This window comes from Vidua chalybeata, chromosome 10, assembly GCF_026979565.1.
Source record: "Vidua chalybeata isolate OUT-0048 chromosome 10, bVidCha1 merged haplotype, whole genome shotgun sequence".
Taxonomy (NCBI): Eukaryota; Metazoa; Chordata; class Aves; order Passeriformes; family Viduidae; genus Vidua; species Vidua chalybeata.
In genome coordinates, this window is record NC_071539.1 from 9,884,515 (window position 1) to 9,908,239 (window position 23,725).

General features: G+C 41.6%; 2 protein-coding genes across 10 annotated transcripts in view; both read right to left on the reverse strand.

Moving 5' to 3' along the window:
* The window catches only part of LRCH3 (leucine rich repeats and calponin homology domain containing 3), a 61,453-nt gene extending 54,457 nt beyond the window's left edge, over positions 1 to 6,996 (reverse strand). For 6 of the 8 annotated variants that reach the window (XM_053951511.1, XM_053951512.1, XM_053951514.1 and 3 more), the window contains exon 1: positions 6,786 to 6,996. In XM_053951511.1, the coding sequence (XP_053807486.1) occupies positions 6,786 to 6,996 (211 nt within the window). The remainder of the gene's footprint in view (positions 1 to 6,785) is intronic. The other 2 variants (XM_053951515.1, XM_053951513.1) reach the window with 1 other exon arrangement.
* Positions 6,997 to 8,029: 1,033 nt separating this feature from the next.
* Positions 8,030 to 22,214, reverse strand: FYTTD1 (forty-two-three domain containing 1). 2 transcript variants are annotated; one of them, XM_053951843.1, is made up of 9 exons: positions 22,052 to 22,214; positions 18,894 to 19,025; positions 15,801 to 15,946; positions 14,924 to 15,036; positions 13,873 to 13,969; positions 12,907 to 12,965; positions 11,985 to 12,059; positions 11,048 to 11,174; positions 8,030 to 9,973 (listed from the first exon to the last, which is right to left on the reverse strand). In XM_053951843.1, the coding sequence occupies exons 1-9, from the start codon at positions 22,197 to 22,199 to the stop codon at positions 9,878 to 9,880; spliced, it is 993 nt and encodes a 330-aa protein (XP_053807818.1). In that variant the 5' UTR covers positions 22,200 to 22,214; the 3' UTR covers positions 8,030 to 9,877. The 2 variants fall into 2 exon arrangements, with proteins under 2 accessions (XP_053807818.1, XP_053807819.1); XM_053951844.1 differs by lacking the exon at positions 22,052 to 22,214 and adding an exon at positions 21,602 to 21,681.
* Positions 22,215 to 23,725: the final 1,511 nt, after the last annotated feature.

Here is a 23,725-nt window from a genome sequence, read left to right on the forward strand (position 1 = left end):
AAAAATAATGCCTGTAAATGCAGGCATTTTAAAGTATTTTAAATTTTGATACCCCAAATCAACAGATGCTTTCAAACTCTGTACCAGTCCAAGCTTCATACATATAAGAAGCAGTAACATTACCATGCTTCACTGCACAGAGATTACATGAAAAATAGTGTTTGAAAACTTTTCAATGGTCTGGAGCACTACCCAAAAGCCCAAGGCAACAATAACATGTTTCTGTATTCAAAGCTAAGTTTCAACAATAAGCTGAATAAAGAGACTAAAATTCACATGGGTCACTGAACAATGTGGGGGTGGGTGGAGCTGAATAGATGCTCCCTAATCCTCCTGCCCTCTGCACAGAGCACATTATGGTTACAAACCATATGTTCCAGCAGCCAACACCTGGGCTGCATAGCAAGTTGGGGGGTTTCAGTATATTCTCGTTTTGGAGTGCCTGAAGCTCATTGGGCGAAAGCTATGAGTGTAAATACTTTAACTTTCAAATCAGTAACATTATCATCTAGAAGAGAACAAAGACTCCTCACTCCAGAAAGACACATGGGCTGCCAGTGGAAGCAGCAGTTTGTAGTGCAGAATTGTGAGGCTGAAGTCAAGGACTGTTGGGACAGTTTTAGGGACTTCAAGCTGAAACATTAAACCCTCTTCCTGCACATATACAGAAGCACAACTGCGGCGTACTCTTTCTCCCATCCCAGGATGCAACACACAACGGTCCTATAAAGAAAAGACCACAATGTTGTACCTTTGCATCTTCTCTAAGTATCTGTAATTCAGAGAATTAAGGCAATACTTTTAACTCTAATACACTGATAAATCAAACCACAAGACATTTCTAACATGAATGGATTTCCACCCCTCCACATAGGAGAAGGGGCCACAGCAGCTGAAGAAGAAAGCATCCTGCACAGCCCAAGCCTTCAGATGAATACACAACTGCAATCCATTCAAGCTGTTTGGCCAACACCAGAAACCATGAGATCCAAGCCTGATTAGTTATTACAGAGAGAAGAACCCTTGAATTGAGTTATAGCCTTTTTGTTAGCTACCATGTAATTTTAACACATGCTACATAATTTGCAGTGTTTGTTGTAACTAATTCTTTACTGCTGGTTCTTCTGCTGAACAAACTAATTACATCTACTGCATTCTAAACCTGAACCATCAGTTTAAAACTACTTATAGAAAATAATGTATTTTGCCAAATGGATGCACAAGAGCCAAACCTATCAGTAGTAAAGTTTCACTGAATGAAATTCAACTCTGTAAGCCATATTGTAGAATAAAAAATTCTTATGCTCATTGAGTCAAAGGCCAGCAGATTGTTTGACAGAAAATGATTAGCAAATTTACAGCAGGTTAGTGATAAAAGGTTACCAAACAGAGTCGAGGTGTGATTTCACAACTGGTGCGAGTCAATTTAAGCTTACACATCTGCCAAAACAAATCCTCTCACTCCCACCATCCACACAGTGCTTCCATCATTCCCATTTGCTGGCATTCACATGCATGTGAAGACCTAGTGAGCTGTCCAAGGATTTGATACACGTAGTTACTGGCTGGGTTTTCAGCCAGGTGAGTACAAAACAGCTTGCTGGAAGGCACTAAAATTGCTGGTGTTGACTGTGCAGCAGATGAAGACAGAACTTCCCCTTTCGGCATCAACATAGAACTTGGATCACATTAGGCTATGTATTTATGACAGTCTTCAGGGAGTTTTTAGCCAGGATAAATTTTCTAACTCCAAGCACAGGTACAACCAGAGGAGAACACAGATGGAAACATCATGAAAGAAACGCAGCCATTTCCTTTTTTCCCTAAATTCTAATTTGTCCTTCATGTGACTGCAGGGCTCAATATATTCAATTAAGAATCCTACCCTCTTTACTTTTTATGTAGTTACAGTTATCTCCAAAAATATAACTACAAGGGCATATGCAGATAGGACAGTATTAAAAAAAAAAATCTGATGATGATGGAGTTGAGGAAGGGGAAGACTAGGGAAGTAACTAGGAACACATGCAATAGCACTGAACACCACTTACAAGAACTCCCTGGTAGTAAAATTTGATGGTAGGGCTTTATTGTTTGTTTTCAAAGATAAACTCACTAAACAAAGGCATTCTGAATGTCACATATTGCTTTTATTGCCACAAGGATTAGAAACTACAAGCTCAGATTGCATTTTCTCAGTTGCCATAAAACGTGAGGCAAAAAGACTTCCTGTGTGCAAAGAACAGTTGAGTATTACTGCAGTCCTCAGGTCTCCATCCAAACCCAGCACATCCAACAAAAATTAACTATAAACTACCACAATCTACTGCTCTCTATGTTTTCAGGGTAACAAAAAAACAAAGCCAGAGAAGTGACCTTAATTTAGCAATTTACCAAAGCACCACTCGCAGACAACTCCATTAGCCAAGAATTGCCAGTATTTATACACAGACCACATGAGGTCAAGACTTCCCAGTAACAGATACACAAGAAGAACAAAAATAAAAGGGAGCAATAATCAAATTAAACAAGGAGTGACACAAGTAGGAGCTAAGAAAAAACGCAGCTGGATTACTGTCCAAAGTCAGGGGAAGGGTTGTGATCCTCTCTCCTTCCCACTCCTACAGCTACTAGAACCTCTGGACAGGGCATTTCTCTTTGGGTTTTGGTAAGGGTAGAGACAGTGATACAAATGCAATCACAAGAATCTGGATGACCCTACTGACATACTAGGTCTTGGGTTTTAATATTGAAACTTTAGATGATCTAAGTATTAAAACTGTAAACTCTGCTGACAAATAGTCTGAGATTTGAACAAACAATAATCCCAATTCCTTCCAAGTTACCTTAAAGATCATAATAAGTTTACATTCAAAATACAGTAACCTAAAGAGATTTAAAAAAAAAAAAATTAATTTTAGGCTAGTTTTGACTGTGCTGTTGTGGCTTTAAGAACAAATGTTTGGGTGGCAGGGCCACTGCTATCTGAGCCATGCTGTGCTTCTCAAGCCATTTTACATTTCATTAGGCAGTATCAACTGAACTTCTAGCAGGAATGAAGAACACCAGTGAGACCCTTTAGTGCCGAACACTCACATACTCACTGCAGTCCTTCTAGATGCATGTAAGCACTTGGCATATAGAAAATGTACTGACACTATGGTCAGATTTTACCACTTCTACAGAGAGCTAGTAAGAATAAAACTAGAGATGCCTTATTGGCAAAGCCATTGAAAAGGCACAGCAGACCATTTTATTCTTCCTGTTCAGAGTCCTTCTGTCCTTTTTTACTACTAATATATTCCAGAAACAAGACATAGTGAGCTGCATGTAATTGTCTTACTCAATTTCCATACAACAGACATTTCTTTTATTGCATAAACCCACATATTCCCATCTTCTCCTTTAAAAATGGAGACAGTGAGTGGTTTAAGTAATTACAGCTGTCATGGAGGGTTTGACAAATAACTTTTCTGCTCAATGTATGCTTTAGGCCACTGGGAAAGCTGTCAAATAATGACATCAGAATCTACATTAATACTGGCAAAATGCAACTGTGCTTCCTTTCACATTTAACTCAGGTGGTTTATAGCCCTTCTTTTTCCTATTCTGTGGTCAAGAACATGAGTGGAATGAACAAATGGGTTGTAACTCAGATAAAATGGGGAGAGATAATGAATATTAAATGAAAATATGAAAGAAAATGAAAAGAAAAAAGTATGAAAGTATATCCTTCATTTAATAATGAAGAAGCTTGCTCATTCTTCATCATCAATGAGCTTTGTAAACCTGCTCACTTCCTGACAGTTCAATTAAGCTGTAAGGGAGTAATATAAAGGAACTCTTTTAGTATCCAAGTTATTAGTCATTACTACACTGCATTTCTTGCATATCCCTCACATATGAGAACATGAGATGGGTGACTGCATCACACACTGTAGGGTGTTATCTTCCTGCTAATCCATGCCAAAGCTTTCCAGACTATCCCATCTTCAATTTGATTTTATAGGCGATCTTAATTCCAGGTGAAGTACAAAACAACTAGAAACTCACTGCTGCTTTACTGCCTGCTGAAGTTATACACTCAGTTTTGAGAGTAACCTTGAGCATTGGTTTAAAAAGTCACATGTGTGTTTTTATCATCTGGAAGACAGCAGTGCCCAGAAGCAGCCAAGGCTCTGACATGACTAGAGAATCCACTTTCCAATGAAAAGTTTATGGACTTAAGTAAATGATTAATGAGGAACTTAATTTTTCCACCTAAAAGAATTACTGTGTTAAGTTCAAAAATAAAGTGCAGCAAACCTGACCTGGTTTTGCTGCTCTGGTGACAGTTTAGGGAGTGGTTAAGAATGGTACCTAGAAGCTATTACAGCTTGAGCACCAGGGTTAGTATTTGTCAAATCTGAACCCATACAAGGTCCAAATGTGATCTTCCCATTGATTTAACATCTGGAAATGCACCTTATTGCTGACATAACCTACCATCAACCTCAAAATCCACATAGAGCACCCAACCAAACTTGATCAAACCTCTGATCTCTTACACCCTGTTCCTGCTGACCCGCTTTGCTGGTTCACCTGTGTTCAGAGCAGTTTCCAGGCAAGGCCAGGGGCTCTGTCAGGGCTTGGGCCATTGTGAGATTCCTGGCAGGGTAGTCAGTTAATGAGGGATGTGATTCGTTCCCACCTCGTAAGCATCCATGTGGTTACACTGACATGCAGTTACTTTTACTGCTACAAGAATGGGAATGAGCTGTATCAGTATATGATTCACACCAGAGAGGTGTCTACTCAGGCACATGAGGAGGAAGGTTTGCACATCGTTGTTTCATCTTCAGTTTTGTAACTGAATTTGTAAATTGGGAACAATTCCAGTCATTTTTATGAAAAACAGACATGCAGCATCTCATGTGCTTGGAGTCTGTGGCACAGCATGTAGGAAGCCTCTTGGGAGTCTACAGTGTGGGGTGTTGTTTAAAGTGTTTACTTTAAGTGTTTATAACACCTAACACACAAATACATAGTATCATATTATTTCTGGCTAGTCCTGTACAAAAGAATTCTAAGTCTCCCATGAACAAAACTGTGCCTAGCATTATTCAAAACAAAACCAAAAAAGTCAACAAATCACACTAAAAAAAAAAAAAAAGCACAAGATGAAGTTATTCACAGCAGCCTTCAAAACAGAGAATTTAAACATAATGTGTGTCCCCACACAAACTCAATAAGCTTTGCTTTTTACAACTTAAGAACAGTTCTAGCTTTTTTCTAAGGTTCATTGTGATGATAAATGCACAAAAGTATATGGCATGCACTGCTGCTTATTAGCATTTAATGCTTCTTGAACAACTACAATGCAAATATTCATCACAATAGATGGGAACCTTGGTGGAAACAAGAATTCCCACAAATTGTTTAAGAGTACAGTAAATGAATAGTGTTATAAACAAAAAGCCCAAACCCTTCACAAATGTGTATGCTGTGTTTGCTTACAGATTAATCCACTACACATGCATTGTGCAACTGCACTTGTACAAAAGAAACAAAAAACACCCCAAAAATTTACATCCCAACAAGAAGTATTTTCTATGCATAGATGTGTTCAAGACAAGCAAACCAGTGTTGTCTCAAGGTTTGCTTGAGTTTTCAGGAGTGTTTGTTAGTGAGAGATGTTTGCATAAGTAGGATGTGACAGGACAGAGTATGAAGTCAAGACAATTTTAAAGTAGGTTCCATTTTGAATTACTTAAAAACAAACACAGTAACTTGAAAAAAGCTACAACTCAAAAAGTCTAGATTTCAAAGCTTCAAACAGATGGCATGCTGACATCTTTTAAAGTTACGTTGATTTCACTTATACAACTGCACAACCAAAGTAAACTAAATCTGATCTACAGCATGTATTAAGAAGATTTCTACATCTTGCACAAACTCTCATTTCCCAAGTCTCACCTCTCTACTTAATACAGTAATATGCAAACACAGATGTGCTTTCACTTGTGATCAAGGTACTTACAGTCAAAGTATGCATTTTTTAGTCTACTCTTATGAATATTTTTAAGGAATAGAGAGGTTAAAAGCCCTAATGCTTACTGTACCTTGTAAAGTAATTAACAATCTTTAATATCCTTAACTCCATGTTATACAGGAGAAAAAAAGAAAAGGCTGTGATTATATTCACAGTATCTTTCATATCTTCTTATGGCTGTTTGAAATTACAATAATAGAAGCGTAAGAGCTTATAGAGCTTATAAAAAATAGTTTCTTTAGCATACACACACCTGACAGCCCTTATTGGAAAGCTGGTTTCCCGTGTCAGCAGGACAAGATGAGAGATTGTGAGGGTGCACACGTATGTGTATATATACACATTCACATATAGATGTATCAGAGCAAGAACAAGACTGGCTAAAACCACAGCAGCGAGCAGCAATACTGAGAAAAACCTCACAACGCTCTTTCAAACAGTTCCCCATAAGGGAAACACTTTACAGTAGAGATGATAAAGAAAAAAAACCCTACAAATGGAAGAGATCTCATCAGACGGGCAAAGGAAGAACCGTGCCACAGCTCCTCCATCCTGCCTCAGCCGAGGAGAGGAAGGGCGGAGAGCGAAGGGAGGAGGCGAAACCAGCTTCAATTTAACGAAGAGACAGCAAATTGGTCACCTCAGACCCAGTGCTGAGCGAGGGGCTGGTAGGGCAGCCAGGACGCCCAGACCCTCCGAGAGCCACCCGCTCCCGTTCCCCGCTGCCTCGCCCCCCTCACGCCCTGTCTCTCACCAGCCTGGGTGGTGTCGCTGAGATCGTGGTTGGCGGCGCTGGCCCGCGGATAGTCCCGGAGCTTCCTGCCGCTCAAACTGAGGGTCCCGCTGACCGCCGCTTCTTCCAGGGCTCGGTCCAAGGAGCGGCTCCAGGAGCCGGGAGCCGAGGGACCAGGCGGAGCGGGACAAGCCGCGGGCATCGCAGCAGAGCCGCCCTCCGGCGCCGCCATTTCCCCGCCACAGCCCGGCCGGACAGCGCATGCCAGAGCGGGCGGCAGGGGCGCATGCGCGGCCGCCGCCCGGCGGCCCCGGGACCGCGCGGGCACCGCGTCCGTCCGAGCCGGGCCGGGCCGGGCCGGGCCGGGCCAGCCTCTCCTCGGGTCAGCCGGCGTGCAAGGGGCTCGCCGCCTCGGACACGCCTGGACACCTGCTGGAACTGTTAAAAATTATAGTTTTCCCGCCAACGTGGGCTGTCACAGGTTGGATTCTGGGTGAGCATCGCTCACAGCTGCTGGGTGTCGAGCCCGTTCCAGCAGCAAAGTAAGGGCAGAGCGCACAGATCTCCGCTAAGTGGGAAATGTAACAACTGCTTCACGTTTTTTAACTTTATGATTAATTACATTAGAAGGCCACACCCTTTGCTACATCCTAATAAATGCCATCTTGCCCTGCTGCTTCCACTGAACCCACCTGATGCTGCAGCCAACACACCTGAGCTGATAATGAAGAACAAAGGCTGTCAAGTAGCAAGACAATCACAATATTTAACGCCTTATCAAATATATTTACAGGCAGTATTTTGTCCTGCACTGACAATTAATTGCAGCATTTCCAGTGTTTTGTGCCTCCTGCTGGCACAGCACTCCCACACAGCCACTCGGGCTATTCGTGCAGCACAAGGGGTTGATGACAGCGATTCTCACTATCCAGACATGTCACAGCAACAATCGGTGCTTGAGCTAACTCATCTGGTACTCTCACCACAACAAATCACTGAACTAGGCAGTGCTACTGAAACATTAATTAGTAGCTGACACATTCAAATGCAAGTGAGCCTCTACAGTGCCATTCCAATAAGTGCTCCCTTGTCAAGAGTATTAAGCTAGGCAAGGAGTGTGAACCCTCTTTTAAGTTAGGTTGCTTTCTGCTGTGTTCTTCAGAATATTTAATAAGAATTTGATCAGTAAGAACCCCTTGCAGGCTATCAGAAAATTCACATAACCAGTATATTGCCCAGGTGGTCATAACAGGAACAAGACAATATGAAACCTGTAACTTTTTATTTAAAAAAAATTAACAGCTTCAGTATAGATCAAATGTAATAACTTCTCCAAAAAATACCAAAAGGTACAGTGTAAAGCATCTTCTCATTAAATACAAACTAGCACTTTTGATGCACTGCATCAATGTTTTGCATCTAGGCTGATGCAAAAGAATTTTTTGTTGCATCCTGGCACAAGGAAAACGTATACACTGAAACAGGATGACTGACTACTCTTTACCTACTCAAATTCTAACAGTGGGGCATTCATTAAAAAAAAAATCCTACTAGTAATTGAGAAAGAAACCTTAACACCATTACATTTAGTTTGCCTCTGCTAAGGTATATTTTTCAACATTAAAAATAAGGGTTTAAGTCCCATTTAGCATCAGAGTGCACTCTAACTTCAAAACTATACAAAAAAAAAAAAGCCCTTCTGCTGTCAAGTGCTCTTTAAGGTTGAAGTTGCCAGTATATGCTAGTTAACTTGGAATTTGAGATAAAAATGCAAGGAAACCAACTCTGTCAAATATAAATTCTTCAAGAATGTGAAAAGGAGTTAAACCTGCTTCAAACACCATAAATATTCCTGGATGCAGCAAGCCAGCCACTCTTGTACGTGACTGTACCTAACCCTCCTCGCCAAAAGCAGTGCCAAGATCAATGCCTGGTCTGGAAGCAATTCTGAAGAGGTGCCTCAGTTTCAGGGATTATGTAAATATAGATTGAGGATGCCCTAGTTGTTACTGTCCTGCAGATTCTGATGCACAGAGCTATGCTTAAAGCAGGTGGCTACATGTTCCTGCCTAATGCCTTACTCATGCTGGCAAAGTGAGGGCTTTCCTCCAGCAACGTTCCTCCGTTTCAGAAAACTTCCACATGTCTGACCACTTTGGATCAGCTTCACATCTTACCTCTCTTTGGTATAAACAAACAAGTGCCATGAGATTGCTTGCCTCCAGGTATTTTTAAGAGTCAGAGAAAACCCTCTGGGGCAAGGCATGCAAGATGAGAATCCTGTATCTGGGAGGGTAAGAAACTCTACCATACTGCTGACTTCCTTGTGAACTGCTATATTTTTTCCTATCAAATTATTCAAAAACATGAAGTTATTGCATTAAGTCTGTGAAAAACCTTTCAAAAAGAAATAAAAGCCAAAAGTTTAAGAAGAAAAGGAGATGGATAAACTCCATTTACAGAGGAGAATGATGAAGTTGAGCTATTTGGAATATAAAGGACTCTCACACTGCCTCAGCAGTATTCTTCCAATATGGTATATGATCTGGACCACTTTTAAGGATAAGAGTAGAATAGTCTCCATCCCAGTTACAAATTTTGGGTCTCAGCTAACAGCTTTATTTGTGAATGTGAGGATGCAAAACAGTTTTCAAGAAAGGAAAAAAATGGAACTTTAAAACCACAAAGAAGTACAGAACCAATGCTCCCATGAAAAATGCCGCTACATCGCTAGCAAAGTATCCACAAACTGAGGCTCTGTGCTAAACTGGTCTCTGAAAGAGAGCCCAAAGGCAGTCCCTAAAAAACCCTAAAATGGGGTTTGTAATTAAACACTTAAACAATCTTTACCATAACAGAGGGGTCAAAGAACTCAGCTGGACAACAGAATCTTTTCCAACCAGGTGATGGTGCCACTACATCAGATCAGTTTCTCTCCACTTTTTCTCCCTCAGGGCATTAAGTCTTTTACCATTCCAAATAAAGAGAGATAGCTCTGCCACCATCTTAGCAAGATGTCTGGAGAATTCTTGTGACATATGCTGTATTCTTCTGCTCACTTTTATTTCAAAGACTTAGGTAGGTGGGCTCAGTGCCCAAGTCCATCTGCCAGGTTAGCCCACTGTTACGAAACGGCTTCCTTTGTTCTGAGACAGTGCTGTCCTCTGCTCCTTCAGGATCCCAAATCGTTCGTTCAACGTCATCCCTGTCTGAAAAATAAAGTAATTTAACCAAAACTTTAAAGGTGTTAGGTTAATTTAATCAAAGTAATGGAGACAGAACAGTTTTTTCTTCAGTCTGTATCATCACTTGACTCCTTAGTTGCCTCACTTGGGTTTTTTGTCACTTCCCACACCATTTAAAAATCAGATTGGACGGCATATCAAGACCTTGCATTTTCAGAACCCATTAAGAACACATGGTATATAATGTCAGTACTCAAAGCCTACTCAAAATATTATAAGTTAAACTGAGGACAGACTGAAAAACGGAACTTCCAGTACACATTTTCCCACATAGATTCTCTGCAACTTCAACAAATGCAACATTTTCACTGTTTTAATGCAGGTTGCTTTCCAGTTTACTCAGCTAAGACAGCAAGCTGGAATCTAATCCAGAAGTTTGATTATTTTTACACTACAGTAGTAGACTATTTCTGACATAGCTCTTATTCCTGGATGAACAAATGCAGATCAATGCCTTGACTCCATGCAGATTTCTACAGCTGGCACTAAGGAGCTGATTACCATAACAGCTTCTATCTCTGTCACTCTATAAGAATCCCTTCAATGACAGCATTAGGACTGCTGCACCAAATCACCTGTCTTCATGAAACTTATGAAAAATTGCTCATCTTTCAAGCCTTTACATGATCACATTTAACTTTTTTTCCTAGATGGACAGCAAAAGTTGCCTTATAAATTTGGCTGCCAGGGTTCCAGGCAGGTCACACAGCTGAAAGCAGCTCATCCCGGAATTATTCACACTTGCTGATGCAAGCACAGCAGGGACACCAGAAGCTTTTTAGAAATATTCAACGTTTTAAATCCCATTTAAATCATATGGGCATGCAAGGCATGAAGTAGAAGAACAGGAACAGTGAGTTTAGCTACTTGCTTGAAGTTTCACAGTGAGTTAGTGGAAAGACTGGAAGTGGAAACAACTAGTCACTAGTTCTCTCATTCTGTCACTTGAGAGCTTGGGAGTCTAGGAGCAAAGTGCCTCACTGGCTTTTATTGATCTTGAAACTACTTCCACAGTCATGAGAGGAAAATTGCATTTACCTGTTTTCCAACACTATTTATATCAAACTGCAATGGAACCCCTTTTGGAATCTTCTTCTCTTCAGATTGGTCCCTCTTCATCAGAAACGGTGGCACAGGACTACGAGTTAATCGTAATTTCTGGGAACTGTGAAAGAAGAATGTTACAAAGGACATGATGAACATGTGTTTTATGCAAGAAAGCCTTAATGCTGATAGAGGTATGAATTCTTCATCAAACCATTTGACCAGACTGGCTGAAAAGCTGGATGGCACAAATTCAAGAAGGTAAGTCAGGCAGAACTAAAAAAGGGACCATTTGTTATTGTTATAAGACACAAAGAGTCCCAGCAGGAAACCATCATATTTTTTTATCTGCAATTCTATTGACAAATGTGTAATTTGTGATTAATGATATAAATACAAAAAATAAAAATTTGTACAGTTTTCCTTACTGATAAAACACTACCAAGGAAACACTAATCAAGGCATTTTTAAAATATACCACCTATAAACAACAGTACCACCAACTTTCCAAACACAAATACAGCAACGCTCTCTTTAAGCACAAGTCCAGCAGTATTTTTATCAATCAGGGAGTAACTGTTACCATTACTCATCGAGTAGGTGCTCATTCATATCCACTCAGAGGCAGAAAACAGCTATGACATGGCCTGATTTGGAAGAGACAGACAAAGTGAAAATCTACCAGTCCACCACTCTTCCACTCTATACACTACATCAGGCTCCTAACTGGGAGCTGACATGTGAGCTCCAGCTGTGATATTTTTCAAACACTTCTCTGAAACACTCAGAAAGGGGCCAGACTTAAAAACCTTCACAAGAAGCTTTGACTTTGAGGTCACCTGAAACACTACCTGCAAGGAACGTACTGAATGGTTCAAAGCAGCAATTTCATTTATGTTCAAAACATTTCAGAACTTAATTGAAAACTCACACTGGGCTTATGATTGCTCCTGGGTTGTCAATAGACACAGTCAGAATCCCTCCACTTGTGGTAGAAGTTCGCCATCTAGTTTGAAAATACAAAAATCACTTACAAAAATTGTGCAGAGATTTCAGTCAGGGGGTCTTTAAAGGTACATTCAAAATATTTGCCAGCAAAGAATGTGCAAGCTTTCAGAATGTTGGCCAGTACAAAGATCACATGCAGTTGACACCTGGCTATTGATTCTTGTACCTTTTACCCTACCTACACCTATTCAGGAGAGCACTAAATCACATGCTGTCGAGGTGCACCAGAACTACAGCACTAACCCAAGAGTTCACTTCTTTAAAACATTCAGTTTCCTTGCCACAGATGGGGCCAAAATGTCCCACACAGCAAATTCAAGAGGTGACAGACTGCACTGTGTGGCACCTGCTGCTTTCCTCAGCCTTCTGCGTTCCCAAGAAACACCCTGCAAATGCTCAGCAGGCACAGAATGGTATGGGAAGAGTATATGTGGGAAGAGCCGAGTGGCCTCATTGGGCTCTGCCTTTTTCATTTCTAAACTGCTTCACAGGCTTATATGCATATCAAATAAATGGAAAATTACAACAAGAGCCCAGGATAACACTGACATTTGAATTTTTCTTCTAGTCTATGCAGTATTCATGAGTACTAGAGATTAGCCTGATCCTCTTTCCATCTTCCCCCTCATTCCTGCAAATGTCTTATGCAAACCAACTCCTCCTGGTTAAATGAGAAGATAATTTAAGAAATAACTGAGAATAGGGGGAGGATCACTGTCACTCTAGTTGATGTGCCTAGAGGGGAAAGAAATACACCCTCCTTCTATTATCATATTTGGGAAGTCTGAGCTAAAATGAGAATCTTACATGTTACAAAGCTGAAGATTTCCAAATTAGATACTTACTGACGAGTTCTCTTTACTGTCTGATTATCAATATCTGTTGACTGCACTTGGGCCTGCACCTGAAAACAGATCAGTACAGACACCAGATTTGAATACTGTTTCAATTCCTATTGTAGCAGCTGGAAATACAGAAGGTCAAAAACAGAAGTTTAAAGCTGTTTGTATACTCTACACAAACAGGGTTGTACTTTCAGAGGGACTTCAAAGATAAGAGTCCTATTAATTTCATAAGACACTGAAAAGAAATTATTTTAAGAACACAAGATAATTTAAACAAAACTGCCAGTAGAGCAATGACAACATTTTGGAGGACTATGTCAGCCTAAGATACATCAGCATGTTACTACACTAGCAAGAAAAATCAGTCTAGCTCCTGATCCTGTAATTTTGCAAACCATCTGGAAGACAATAGCCACTTACAGTCACAATGATGGCAGATGTAGAATGAGGGCACAAATAAAAACCAAACCCACCACTTTTCATTCACTGTGCACTCTCTAATCTCTCCATCCTACTAAAAATAACTAAAAAATCCTTAAGTAATTAAAATAACTGAAATAAACAACCACAAAATAACTAAAAAAGCAAACCAAATCGTAATCAGATTCTAAAATGTCTTTCTGCTCTATTATTCACGTGAAGGCAACTTCTAAAAGCTGGACAGAGCTTTCTAACATTAACTTTTAAAAGGAAAAAAATAATACCTTGCAACTATCCTCAAACACTGACAAGTTTCATGCCCCTCAGAATTGCTCAATTACATCGGAATGTGAAGCAAGACTCAATGGATTACAGTAACTAAAGAGAATGAGTGCACTTCCCTAGAAGAACCTGTGGCTATTTCCCAGTGCACCTGAAGTTTTTACTCAGACTTGATATTTGAAGTTGATTCATTAATATCAGTTTTACAGGTTAGCTTAGAAACTGTGGCCCAACTGCCTTGTTCTTTTCAGAATTTGTATTTACCTTCAGGCCCCTTCTAAACAGGAAAGTTGCTTGACGAGTATCTTTCTGCTGATTTAGTTTGTTTCCAATTCTGACAAACGTAGATGGTACGTTATTCCTGTAATATTTATTAAAAAATATAGTTATAAAAGGCTCCACAGGGAACACCTTAGAGACACTACTATGGAAGTCAAAAAAAAGCCCAAAACATCCATAAGGACATCTTTAGTGGTGCCTCTTCAAGGCTGAATGCTTCAGCTGGGATAAGCTCCTCATCCACTAGGAATGAAACATATTACTCATAAATGGAGAAATCACTGTTGGTACATAGAAGCCTAATGTTCATACATCACAGGACAATATGGTCATTAATTCTGCTAATCACTTTGCTCAGTATCCTCCAGCACTTTAAACATTGTTGGTTAGATTAAAACAAAATAAAATCAATATGTATAAAGAAAGTTGGCTTACAGTTTTCACTATATAGTCACAGAATGAAACCTTTTATCATGGAGACCGTTTTGGTTGCAGTTTACAACACATGTTAATTCCAGCACAAATAAAACATGCAATGGCTTCCCTGAAGCTGCAGATGGCACCAGCTTCCAAAACAATTTAGAAAGTTCACTAAACCATGGCTAACGCTTCTGAGCTACCAAAATCCACAGCGGCCATTTCCATAGAGAATCATAAAACACAGAATGGTTTGGGTTGGAAGGAACCTTAAAGAACCCCGAGATTCAACCCCCCTGTCATGGGCAGGGACACCTTCCACAAGAGCAAGTTGCTCAAATATAGGCTGCCTGTGATTTAACTGAAGGCAGAATACCAGGTGCTCAAAAATAGAGGTACTTCCTGAGTGCTCCACATCATAACAAACATCTGGCTTTGTATCGAGATCATGTTTGGCACATTCTTGGCTTCCAGATTTGTAGAACTTCACACACAAGGTGGTCTCGACCATATTGCTACTGCCTGTACTTACTGTCTTCTCTTAGCCTCAGTCCTGTCAAACAAGATTCACTAAGGGTAGTTGCCAAGTAGTGTTCAGAAAGCAGGCTTGGTAATTTACCTCCTGTTTAGCAGGGTAGGCCTCCTGAGGGCAGGAGCTTGTTTTCTCTGCATTTCAGATTGTCTCTGTAGGTTCGTTTTCCTTTTCAAGACCGGGTAATTCCGCTGTGCATTCTTAATAAACAATAAACATATTCAGCATAATGTATGCTATACACACACCAACATTTTTATTTCAGTTTACATTTACAAACTGCGATTAGAATACACTTGGCTTTGCCTACCTTTCACAATCTAGTGTAATTTGAAAACACTTTCCACAATTTAATGAACTCTATATTCTCCACATCCTCAGGAGAGAACAAAAAGCAACATACCTTAGCAGTTATTTTTTCATTATTGTATCTCCCTAAACTGACAAAAATCCATGCTGCACATGTCTTAAAATTAGTCTTCTTCAGAAATCCAAATGCAAAGCGGATTCTACAATACTGAATGAGATAAAGCAGGCAACAACGCACTGGAGCAGTGCAGAGAAGGGAGCCTACTGATGGGAGTTTAGTATTCTACAAAAGCTTTCATTTTTGTAATAGCACATGCTTAGCACCTGCAGGTTGACTGAATCATTGGTCTGTAAGAAAACCAATTTTCCTTGTAAAAATACAATAACTCCCTCCATATTCGCACAGAATATACTTCTGTACTTCAACTCTCATGACTTGCAACCCAATTAAAAGTGTTAGAAACTATTTTCACACCTAGTCCTTATCCAGCCCACTCAAAACAAACAAGAACTCAGCTAACACATTCCCAATTTGATAAAAGCTTGTACCATTTGTCTCCATTTTATATTTCAGTAGCACTCTTCTGAACCACTCATGTTTCATTTTTATAAACCTGTTCTGACATGAATCACCAGGGTTGCATTAATTAATTACCTTTTCACTCAGTGGCTGTCTGTTCAGAGGACTGATTCCTTTGTGTGAACCCACAGCTTTCTTGGCTGCCAGGCCAGTTATGAGTCCGTAAGAACGCTTCTTCCCTGCTATCTTCTTTCTGCGCCCCAAACGATTCTTACCATAACCTGCAACAAGCAGAGAAAGCTCAACAATTCTTCCTGAAAGGAAAAGATTAATGCTTTAAGATGCCTTGCAGGCAGCACACAAGTTACTTGGCTGCACACTTCAAGCCTTAGAGCAGAGGCCACCACTACACTTGAAGACAATTTGGTCACTCAGTTGTTTAGCAGGTCTGGCCCAAGCCCCAGCACAGCAATGATCAGCTTCTCATACAGAGCAGTTTTAATGTAGTTCATTGCATTAATTTCTGCTGAAAATTTCTTATTTGACATGTCTGCAGGGAGAACTTAAGGGTCTTCTAGAACAGAAATTGAATGGAACTTCATCCAGGACTGAACAATATAAAACCAAACTAGAGAGTCCCTCAGCTTCCTACCCAAACTTCAAATTACTAGTTTAATTTAAAAGGAAAAAAAAAAATCAGTAGTTCCCAAGACATGACTCAGAAGGAAAGAACATAGCAATTGGCCCACAAAAACACACTAAACAGCACATGAATTGTATCACATTTGAAGTGTTTTCAATTAGAAGTCTGTATGGCAGTGCAGCCAAACTGAAGACTGAAAGCAGCTTTTGAATATAAAAGGCTTGTAAGTCTGAGGTCTGTAGTATCTCCAGTTACCAGGGTTTTATTAACCCAATCTGGAGTCATTTAGCTTCATGCTATCAATACAGACCATGCTCCAATGTTGTGCCCAAGCACCCTTGCCACTAGAACTTCAGACTGTAAAACAAATTTGAGACTGAGGAGTCAGCTCTCCAGCAAGAGACACATTTAGTTTTAACATATCTGACTTAACAGCATTGACAATAAATCTGTGCTTTCTCATGAGACAGGAGCCATGACATGAGGTAAGCCACTGGTCAGAATCCAGCTCAGATCAATTTGCCATGGAGAACTGCTATGTACACACATTTTGAGTCTGGTTAGCAAATGCTCTTCTTTTCCAAGAGAAAAGCTGAGAAACAAGGTTGCTTAGGCTGAAAAGGACCTCACAAACTCTATAAACCTCTGCTCAAATAAATTAAAACATCCAAGTTAGCTCAGGCTGCATAGGGCTTTGTGCAGTTGCATTCTGTGTATCACCAAGGACAACTTTTATTCAAATGAACAATGCTCATCTCTCTGTTTTTAACCCCAAAAGCTGAACAGAATCCCAGCTCAAGTTTCTTGCTTCTTTCCAGAAAGTTTGGCAGCCACTTCTAAAGCCAGAAGGAACTGAACACTGTTGATCATTTGTGTTTTCTGCAGTTGTCCGCAGAGGTTTTGCTACTTATCAGAATAACTTCAATAACAACAGAGTAGCAATAAATCTACTGGTAAGCTACTAATAACTACAATGCTCACAAGAACTATTTAGTAACACCTTCTGCGTAAAAACAATTGTAAGAGATTGGTTTTCAGTGGGATAGGAGGGAGCAGTTGAACTATTCACAATGTTTCAAGATGTCATGAATCTGGCAATTTTGCAAATAAATTGTTTGCTTTTTCCTAGAACACAGGCAGGCAAGCTGGTAAGGTTCCAGTAGAGAAAAGTAACTGCCTACGACAGTAGTATTTAGGGTTTCAATTGTACAGATCAAGTTTCTCCTAAAACTCTAAATCCTAATACTTGCTTCTTTTGTGGTCTTTTGAGGATAAACAATTACACTTGACAACTGCAGTTATAAACAGAGCCTACATGTTTGATAATCTAGAACTTAAACTCACTTAATCTTCACCCACACAAATATCCTCACACTTGAGCTGAGAGATGTAAATTTTTCTCCAGCCCTGTCACCATATTAGAGACATACAAGTAATACAGTTGTGTAGGCCTGCATAGAAACCAAAACTCCTCTGAGCCCTGAGTAACACAACATTCCACTGATCCCTAAAGACATTTGTGTCTAAGACACAAAGGAGGAGCTGCTGCTACAACAAACACTAAGCAAGACAAAGATAACATGGGGATCATTGTGAGTACACCAGACAGATGTGTCTTTGTTTTCCAGGAATGCTACTAAACAAGAAATTGCATGTATTAACCTAAACACCTAATTAGCTCATGGTGTTAAGCTTTCTTATCAGACAGTATTCTTCCACATTTTGATCATTCTGTACAAAACAGATACTTTTCAAATCTAATTGCAAGCAAAACCAGTCTGCACTTCAAGCAGGAGCTATCCATGTACTGAACTAAAGCCTGGGAATAATTTTAAAACATCTCCTGTTTATCAAAAATAAAAAAAAAAAAGTTACTCAGGGGAACCTACAGCAAAGCTGTTATTGTGCACTTTTTCTTTCCTCACTCCCTGTCTATATGACTTTTCCCTCTTTTTATATTCCACTGTTAAAACACTGGCTTCCCCTTTTTGTATTCTTCTGTAAGAACACTGGTTTAAGAAGGCTGACACAATGCTTCCTTTGCATCTCAAGCACTTAACAAGAAAAGACAATTCACACTGTGCACTATCCATTTAAATATTCCTGAGCCAGGATCAAGTCTGTAGTAACAGATACTTTGGGGAGGTCTATAAAGAGAATTCTTCCCAGCAAATATGAATATGCTTTTCTTTTGCACAAAGCTCTGAGCTCTGGCAAGGGTGCCACATTGCCCATTACAAGGCTTTGGCATAAGCACTTGTTCTGTCCATCTCTGAGAAGGGGCAAGGTATCGTTACAATTTCCAAAATTAATGTTAATTTGAAGACTCAGAAAGCAAGCCAATTCTTCCTTGAGTCAAAGACAGTCCCTCAAGCATCCCTGGTGGCCAAACACATCAATTACTTTCTCACACTGAATCAGAAACAAAATCAAGTATAAATAGATTAAAAATATCCCTGAATTATAATCAAAAGACACTATTTGAAAGACAAGTGAACTGAGCGTGTCAATCCACACATTTCATTATTCTACCTTTCAGATCAAGAGAGATAATGTGGAATCTGTGTTATATTTGGCACACACACCTTTCTGCTGTTGCATTCCCCACTTGGAGCCTTGTGAACTGAACTGTTGAGCTCGATTCTGCTGAAGCCCTCTTTTTATTTTGGGAGAATATTGCTTTCTCTCTTCTTTCTTGTTCAGCTTGATTATATCATCTACAAGAAGAAAAAAGAAAAATTGACATACTGTATAAAATTTGACATACTGAATAAAAACCCCAAACAGCCCGGAGTCACAGGAGACAGACCAGTCAATCCTGCAGAGGCAGCACATGTAAGTTAAGGTTCCAGAAACATTAGCACTATAAACATCCAATCCCTGCTACATCTTACAGAACTTACTTTATAATACAATGCCCCAGCAGAAGGGAAGCAGTTGCATACATCCAGAAAATGTGAGACATATGTAAGATCATGGCATTCAGCCCAGCATTAAATTTTAATTTGGGTGACTCCATTAATTTTTGTACACTGCTAAAGAAAATGGAAATCCAATCTCATGCCCAGACTTTGCAGAGACCAGATAAAATGTTAATTCCAGCCTTTGTTCTTTCATCCTATGCTACTTAAGAAAGATCACACAAACACAACTCAGGCCATCAGTTATCTTCAGATGTTCACCAGGACTGAAATGATGGGGAAAAAGGCAAGCAAGACATCTCTCCCCAGGAACCTACAATCCAAAGCAATCACCTTATCTATTGTCCAGGGAAACAATCTCAGACAAGTTATTAATCAGATCAAAAATATGTGTAAGAAACAAGCTGATGAAAAGCAAACAGCAGGTCTGTCCAGTGCAAGTTATGCTGCACCAGCTTGATTTCCTTCACTGACCTGGTAGCCAGCTCAGGAGAGAAGAGTAAAGCAAGAAGTGTGGCAGCTTTTATCTGGCTGCCAGCTTCTTTACAAGAACACCTTCAAGGAAACTGTCAAACTGTGTTTACTGCATCTTCATCATAAGAGTACAACTGATAAAAAATGTCATGTTTCAATAGGGAGCCTCCCCAAATATGTAGACAGTCTTTTTTCAGTCAAGGAAAGATGGCAATGAGGTTACTGTGTTTGTGGCTGAGCTCAAATGGACTCATAAAGGGTAGAACAGAGAGAACAGCATAAAAAACATAAACCACAAAAATCACAACACTATTATCTAATGGTTTGCATGCTGTCAAAAGAAAGCTAAGAGGAAATGAATTCACTTTGCTGCAAAAATCTACTAGGACAAGAACACTGATACAGATCACTCAGGGTTTAATATCTACATAATCTTCTTTACCAAAGCGGTTGTCCCTGGAACAAGGATTCCGAAGTATCCTTTTATACCCAAAGCCACTTCAAACATGGACTCATGCTTCACAGTTCATCTGCTTCATCTTAAATCAAATTTTTTCAAGTTGCTGCACAGAAGGTTACAACTTTTTAAAGAAAGGGACTTAAGTTTCAGCTATTCTCTTATTTGGGTAAATGAATGACATTTGGGATTTCATGCATTTGTTAGAGGAGCCACACTGAAGCAGTCTTCTATCTCACATGAGATCAGAGACCACAATTACAGCTAGAACAGCAGAGTTATCTGGGAACAGTATCAAACTGGAAACTCAGCTGCACATGAGGTGCACATAACACAACCAAAACATGTTTAACCTTTATTATTATATGAGAATTTACTCAACATCATGATCTCAATGTTAAGACTTCCTAGATTAGGGTCATGTTGGTTTTTTTGATATCACACTAGGTGTGAGACTGCATCTTCTCTTTGGCTATACCTGACACAGAGCTTTCACTTGGGGACAGCAGCTGGGGTGACAACGTTCTCATACACCTAAAGAAGCACCCACTTCACAACATCCTCATGACACTGCAACAGCCTTTTGCAGTCTGCTGTTAGTTAACAGCTAGGACACGTAGCAATGACTGACTGAAAGGTTAACTCAGCCAGGAAACATTAGAATATGTGAAAATACAACAAGCCAGGATCAATAACTCTATTAGCAACCCTGAAAACAAAGATTGTGTGTAACAGGTAAAAACAGATTTTGCTTTCTATGAATGCTGTAGCACTACTCTGCATTCAGACAAACTCTAAACATCATTTCACAAGTTATCTCCACTGCCCAAAGAACTCCACGGAATTATTTACAGAGGGAAAAACTGTACATACCCTCTTATTTTACAGTGGCCCACAAAGAGACCAAGTCCACCATTAATAATTTCAGTTCACACTATGATTCTGCTTTTTGAAGAAAGTCTCCTGATAGCACCAATCTATTATGCTCTGGTAGTATCACAAAGGAGTACTGGAGTGTACAAAACCAATTACATTTTTTTTTCCTAATAAAAGTAAACTGGAAGATGCAGTCCACAAACAAACCAAACTGTCCCTGACTGTTAAGGGGTCTCAGTACACAGCACCAGAACAGAAATTCTCTGAGATACCTCACTGAAGTATCTACAGTGTGGATGTCATTTTCTCAGACACGCTGGAGACACACAGCTCTGCAGGTTTGTAATGAGTCCGTGCAACTTCCTAACACACACACACCCCACAACAGGAGGGCAGGGGACAACGAGCTAGATTGTCACAGCAAACTACGTGATAGAGGCAACGTCATGCTTGGCGTGGCTGGTCCTATACTGCTAAGAGGTTAAACGGGAGACTTGCCACTGCCGACTTCCAAACCTGAGAAGAATAAAAAGGCCAGGCCAGCTGAGAGACCACCAAACCTCACCCATCCCTGTAGTTGCGAGGGCCAGGCGAGGCCCTGGGACGCTCCCCGAGGGCCACCCAGCCTAAGGCCAGAGTACTGAGGGCCTCACTGGGACAAAAGCAGGCAGCGCCCCGGTCTCCGGCCTGCTCAGACCACCGAGTGACACAAAGGGGTCCCGGCTCTCTTCCCCGCCAAGGATCGCGACCCGGGATCCCCGCTGCTCCCGGTGGCACGGCCGGGACTCGCCCCCGAGCCCAGCCCCCGGCGCCACCCTCGCCCCTCCTGCGCTCCCGCTGTGGGAGGGTCCCGTCCTTTCCCCTCCCCACCCCCCCGCCCTCGTTGGTTCCGCCCGCGCCGGTGCCCGGCGCAGCCCCGTTGGTTCGTTCCGCCCCCTCCCCGTCCCCGGCACTTGGTTCAGCCCGAGCCCCCCGCCCTGTCGCCTACAGCGGCCGCCCCAGCCCCGCTCCTCACCCAGGGACATGTCGATCTTCTCCACGCTCTCGCCGCCGCCGTGCCGGGCCCCCGCCGCGGCCGAGGAGCCTGGGAGCGGTGCCGCAGCCCCGAACGCGTTCATGGCCGCCTCCCTCACTCCGGACCGCCCCCAGCCGGGCCTGCGCATGCGCAGCAGCTCCGCCCAGCCCAGGGCACAGCCGCCCGCGCCGGGCAGCGGCGCAGCGCCCCTCTGGCAGCGCGCCTCCTGGCGGCCGGGAGGAGCAGGTACAGCGGGCGGGGGCGATGCCGGGGGCGAGGGTCCCGCTGGGGGCTGGCGGCCGCTTCCCGAAGCGGCTTCTCCAGGGACAGTGTCCTTGGGAGGAGTGAGTGGCACATCGGCCTGCCACGGGGAGTGGCGGGGGGCGCTGGGAAGCAGAGCCGCCGGCAGGGTGCAGGGGGCTGGGGGACAGGGCAGTCGTGCCGTAGGGCACGGAATCCTGGGCTGGCTGCAGACCTGCTGGGTGCTGAGAGTGGTCATGGAGTGGTTGGAAGCATGGAGCACCTCTCCTATGAAGACAGGCTGAAAGATTTGGGGATTTTCAGCCTGGAGAAGAGAAGGCTCCGGGAGATCTCATTACAGACTTCCAGTACTTGAAGGAGCCTCTAGGAAAGATGGGGACAGATTTTTTTAGCACGGTTTGTTGCAATAGGACAAGGGGTGATGGCTTTAAACCGAAAGAGGGTTGATTTTAGACTGGATTAAGGAAGAATGTTTTTTACAATGAGAGTGGTAGAACGCTGGCACAGACTGCCCAGGGAGGTGGTGGATGCCCTATCCCTGAAGCACTCAAGGTCAGATTGGATGGGGTTCTGAGCGGCCTGATCTAGTTGAAAATATCCCTGCTCATGGCAGGGGGGGGTCAGACCACATGACCTTTAATTGTCCCCTCCAGTCCAAGCATTCAGTATTGCAGGGCAGGGAAGGGTGTTCAGCTGAGAAGTTGACTATGAGATGCCTTTGCCTGTGACCCCTGCGCAATTGAGAGAAATAATCTGTGCTGTAAACAACAAAACCAATGCAGGGTGGTTTTGACCACGATTATGTTTTCAAACGTCAAACAGCAGAGTTCAATCTAGGTTCTGATTTCAAAATAACATGTAAAGCTTAAAATTACTACTTAAACCCAGAACAATGTGTCCATGCTTTGTTCTCTTTGGGTTCTTTTCAGAGTTGTTATCTTTGCCAGTTTTTGGTCAGAATCATGTGATTGAGAAATTCAAAAGAGAAATTGTTTTTTTAACAAGGAATCTAGCAAAGCCTTTCCCTCCTCCCTGTATATTTGCATTCTTTGGAGCTGTGGTATTGATGGGTCAGCAGTACACATGTGCCTAGTGGGCAGCTGGCTCCTGCTAAACAAATTATATGTAACAGGGCTTTTTTACACAACAGCACTTTCTTCATTTTCCCTACAATTAAGGGATAGTAATTATCTCTGGAATCTCTACATCTTGCTCGTGGTTGGTTGAAATTGGTCACTAAGTTCCAGAGACAGAAAAGGAAGAAGCAGATGGACTGCCCAGGTGATCTCAGAGGATGAACTTCCTTCAGAAGCTAGGCAGTAAATGCTGAAAGGAAAAGCCACACCTGTTTCTCCTGCTCCCAGCGGTCGCCTGGCATTACTGTCCACACCTCCCCGAGTTTTCTCTGGGAGC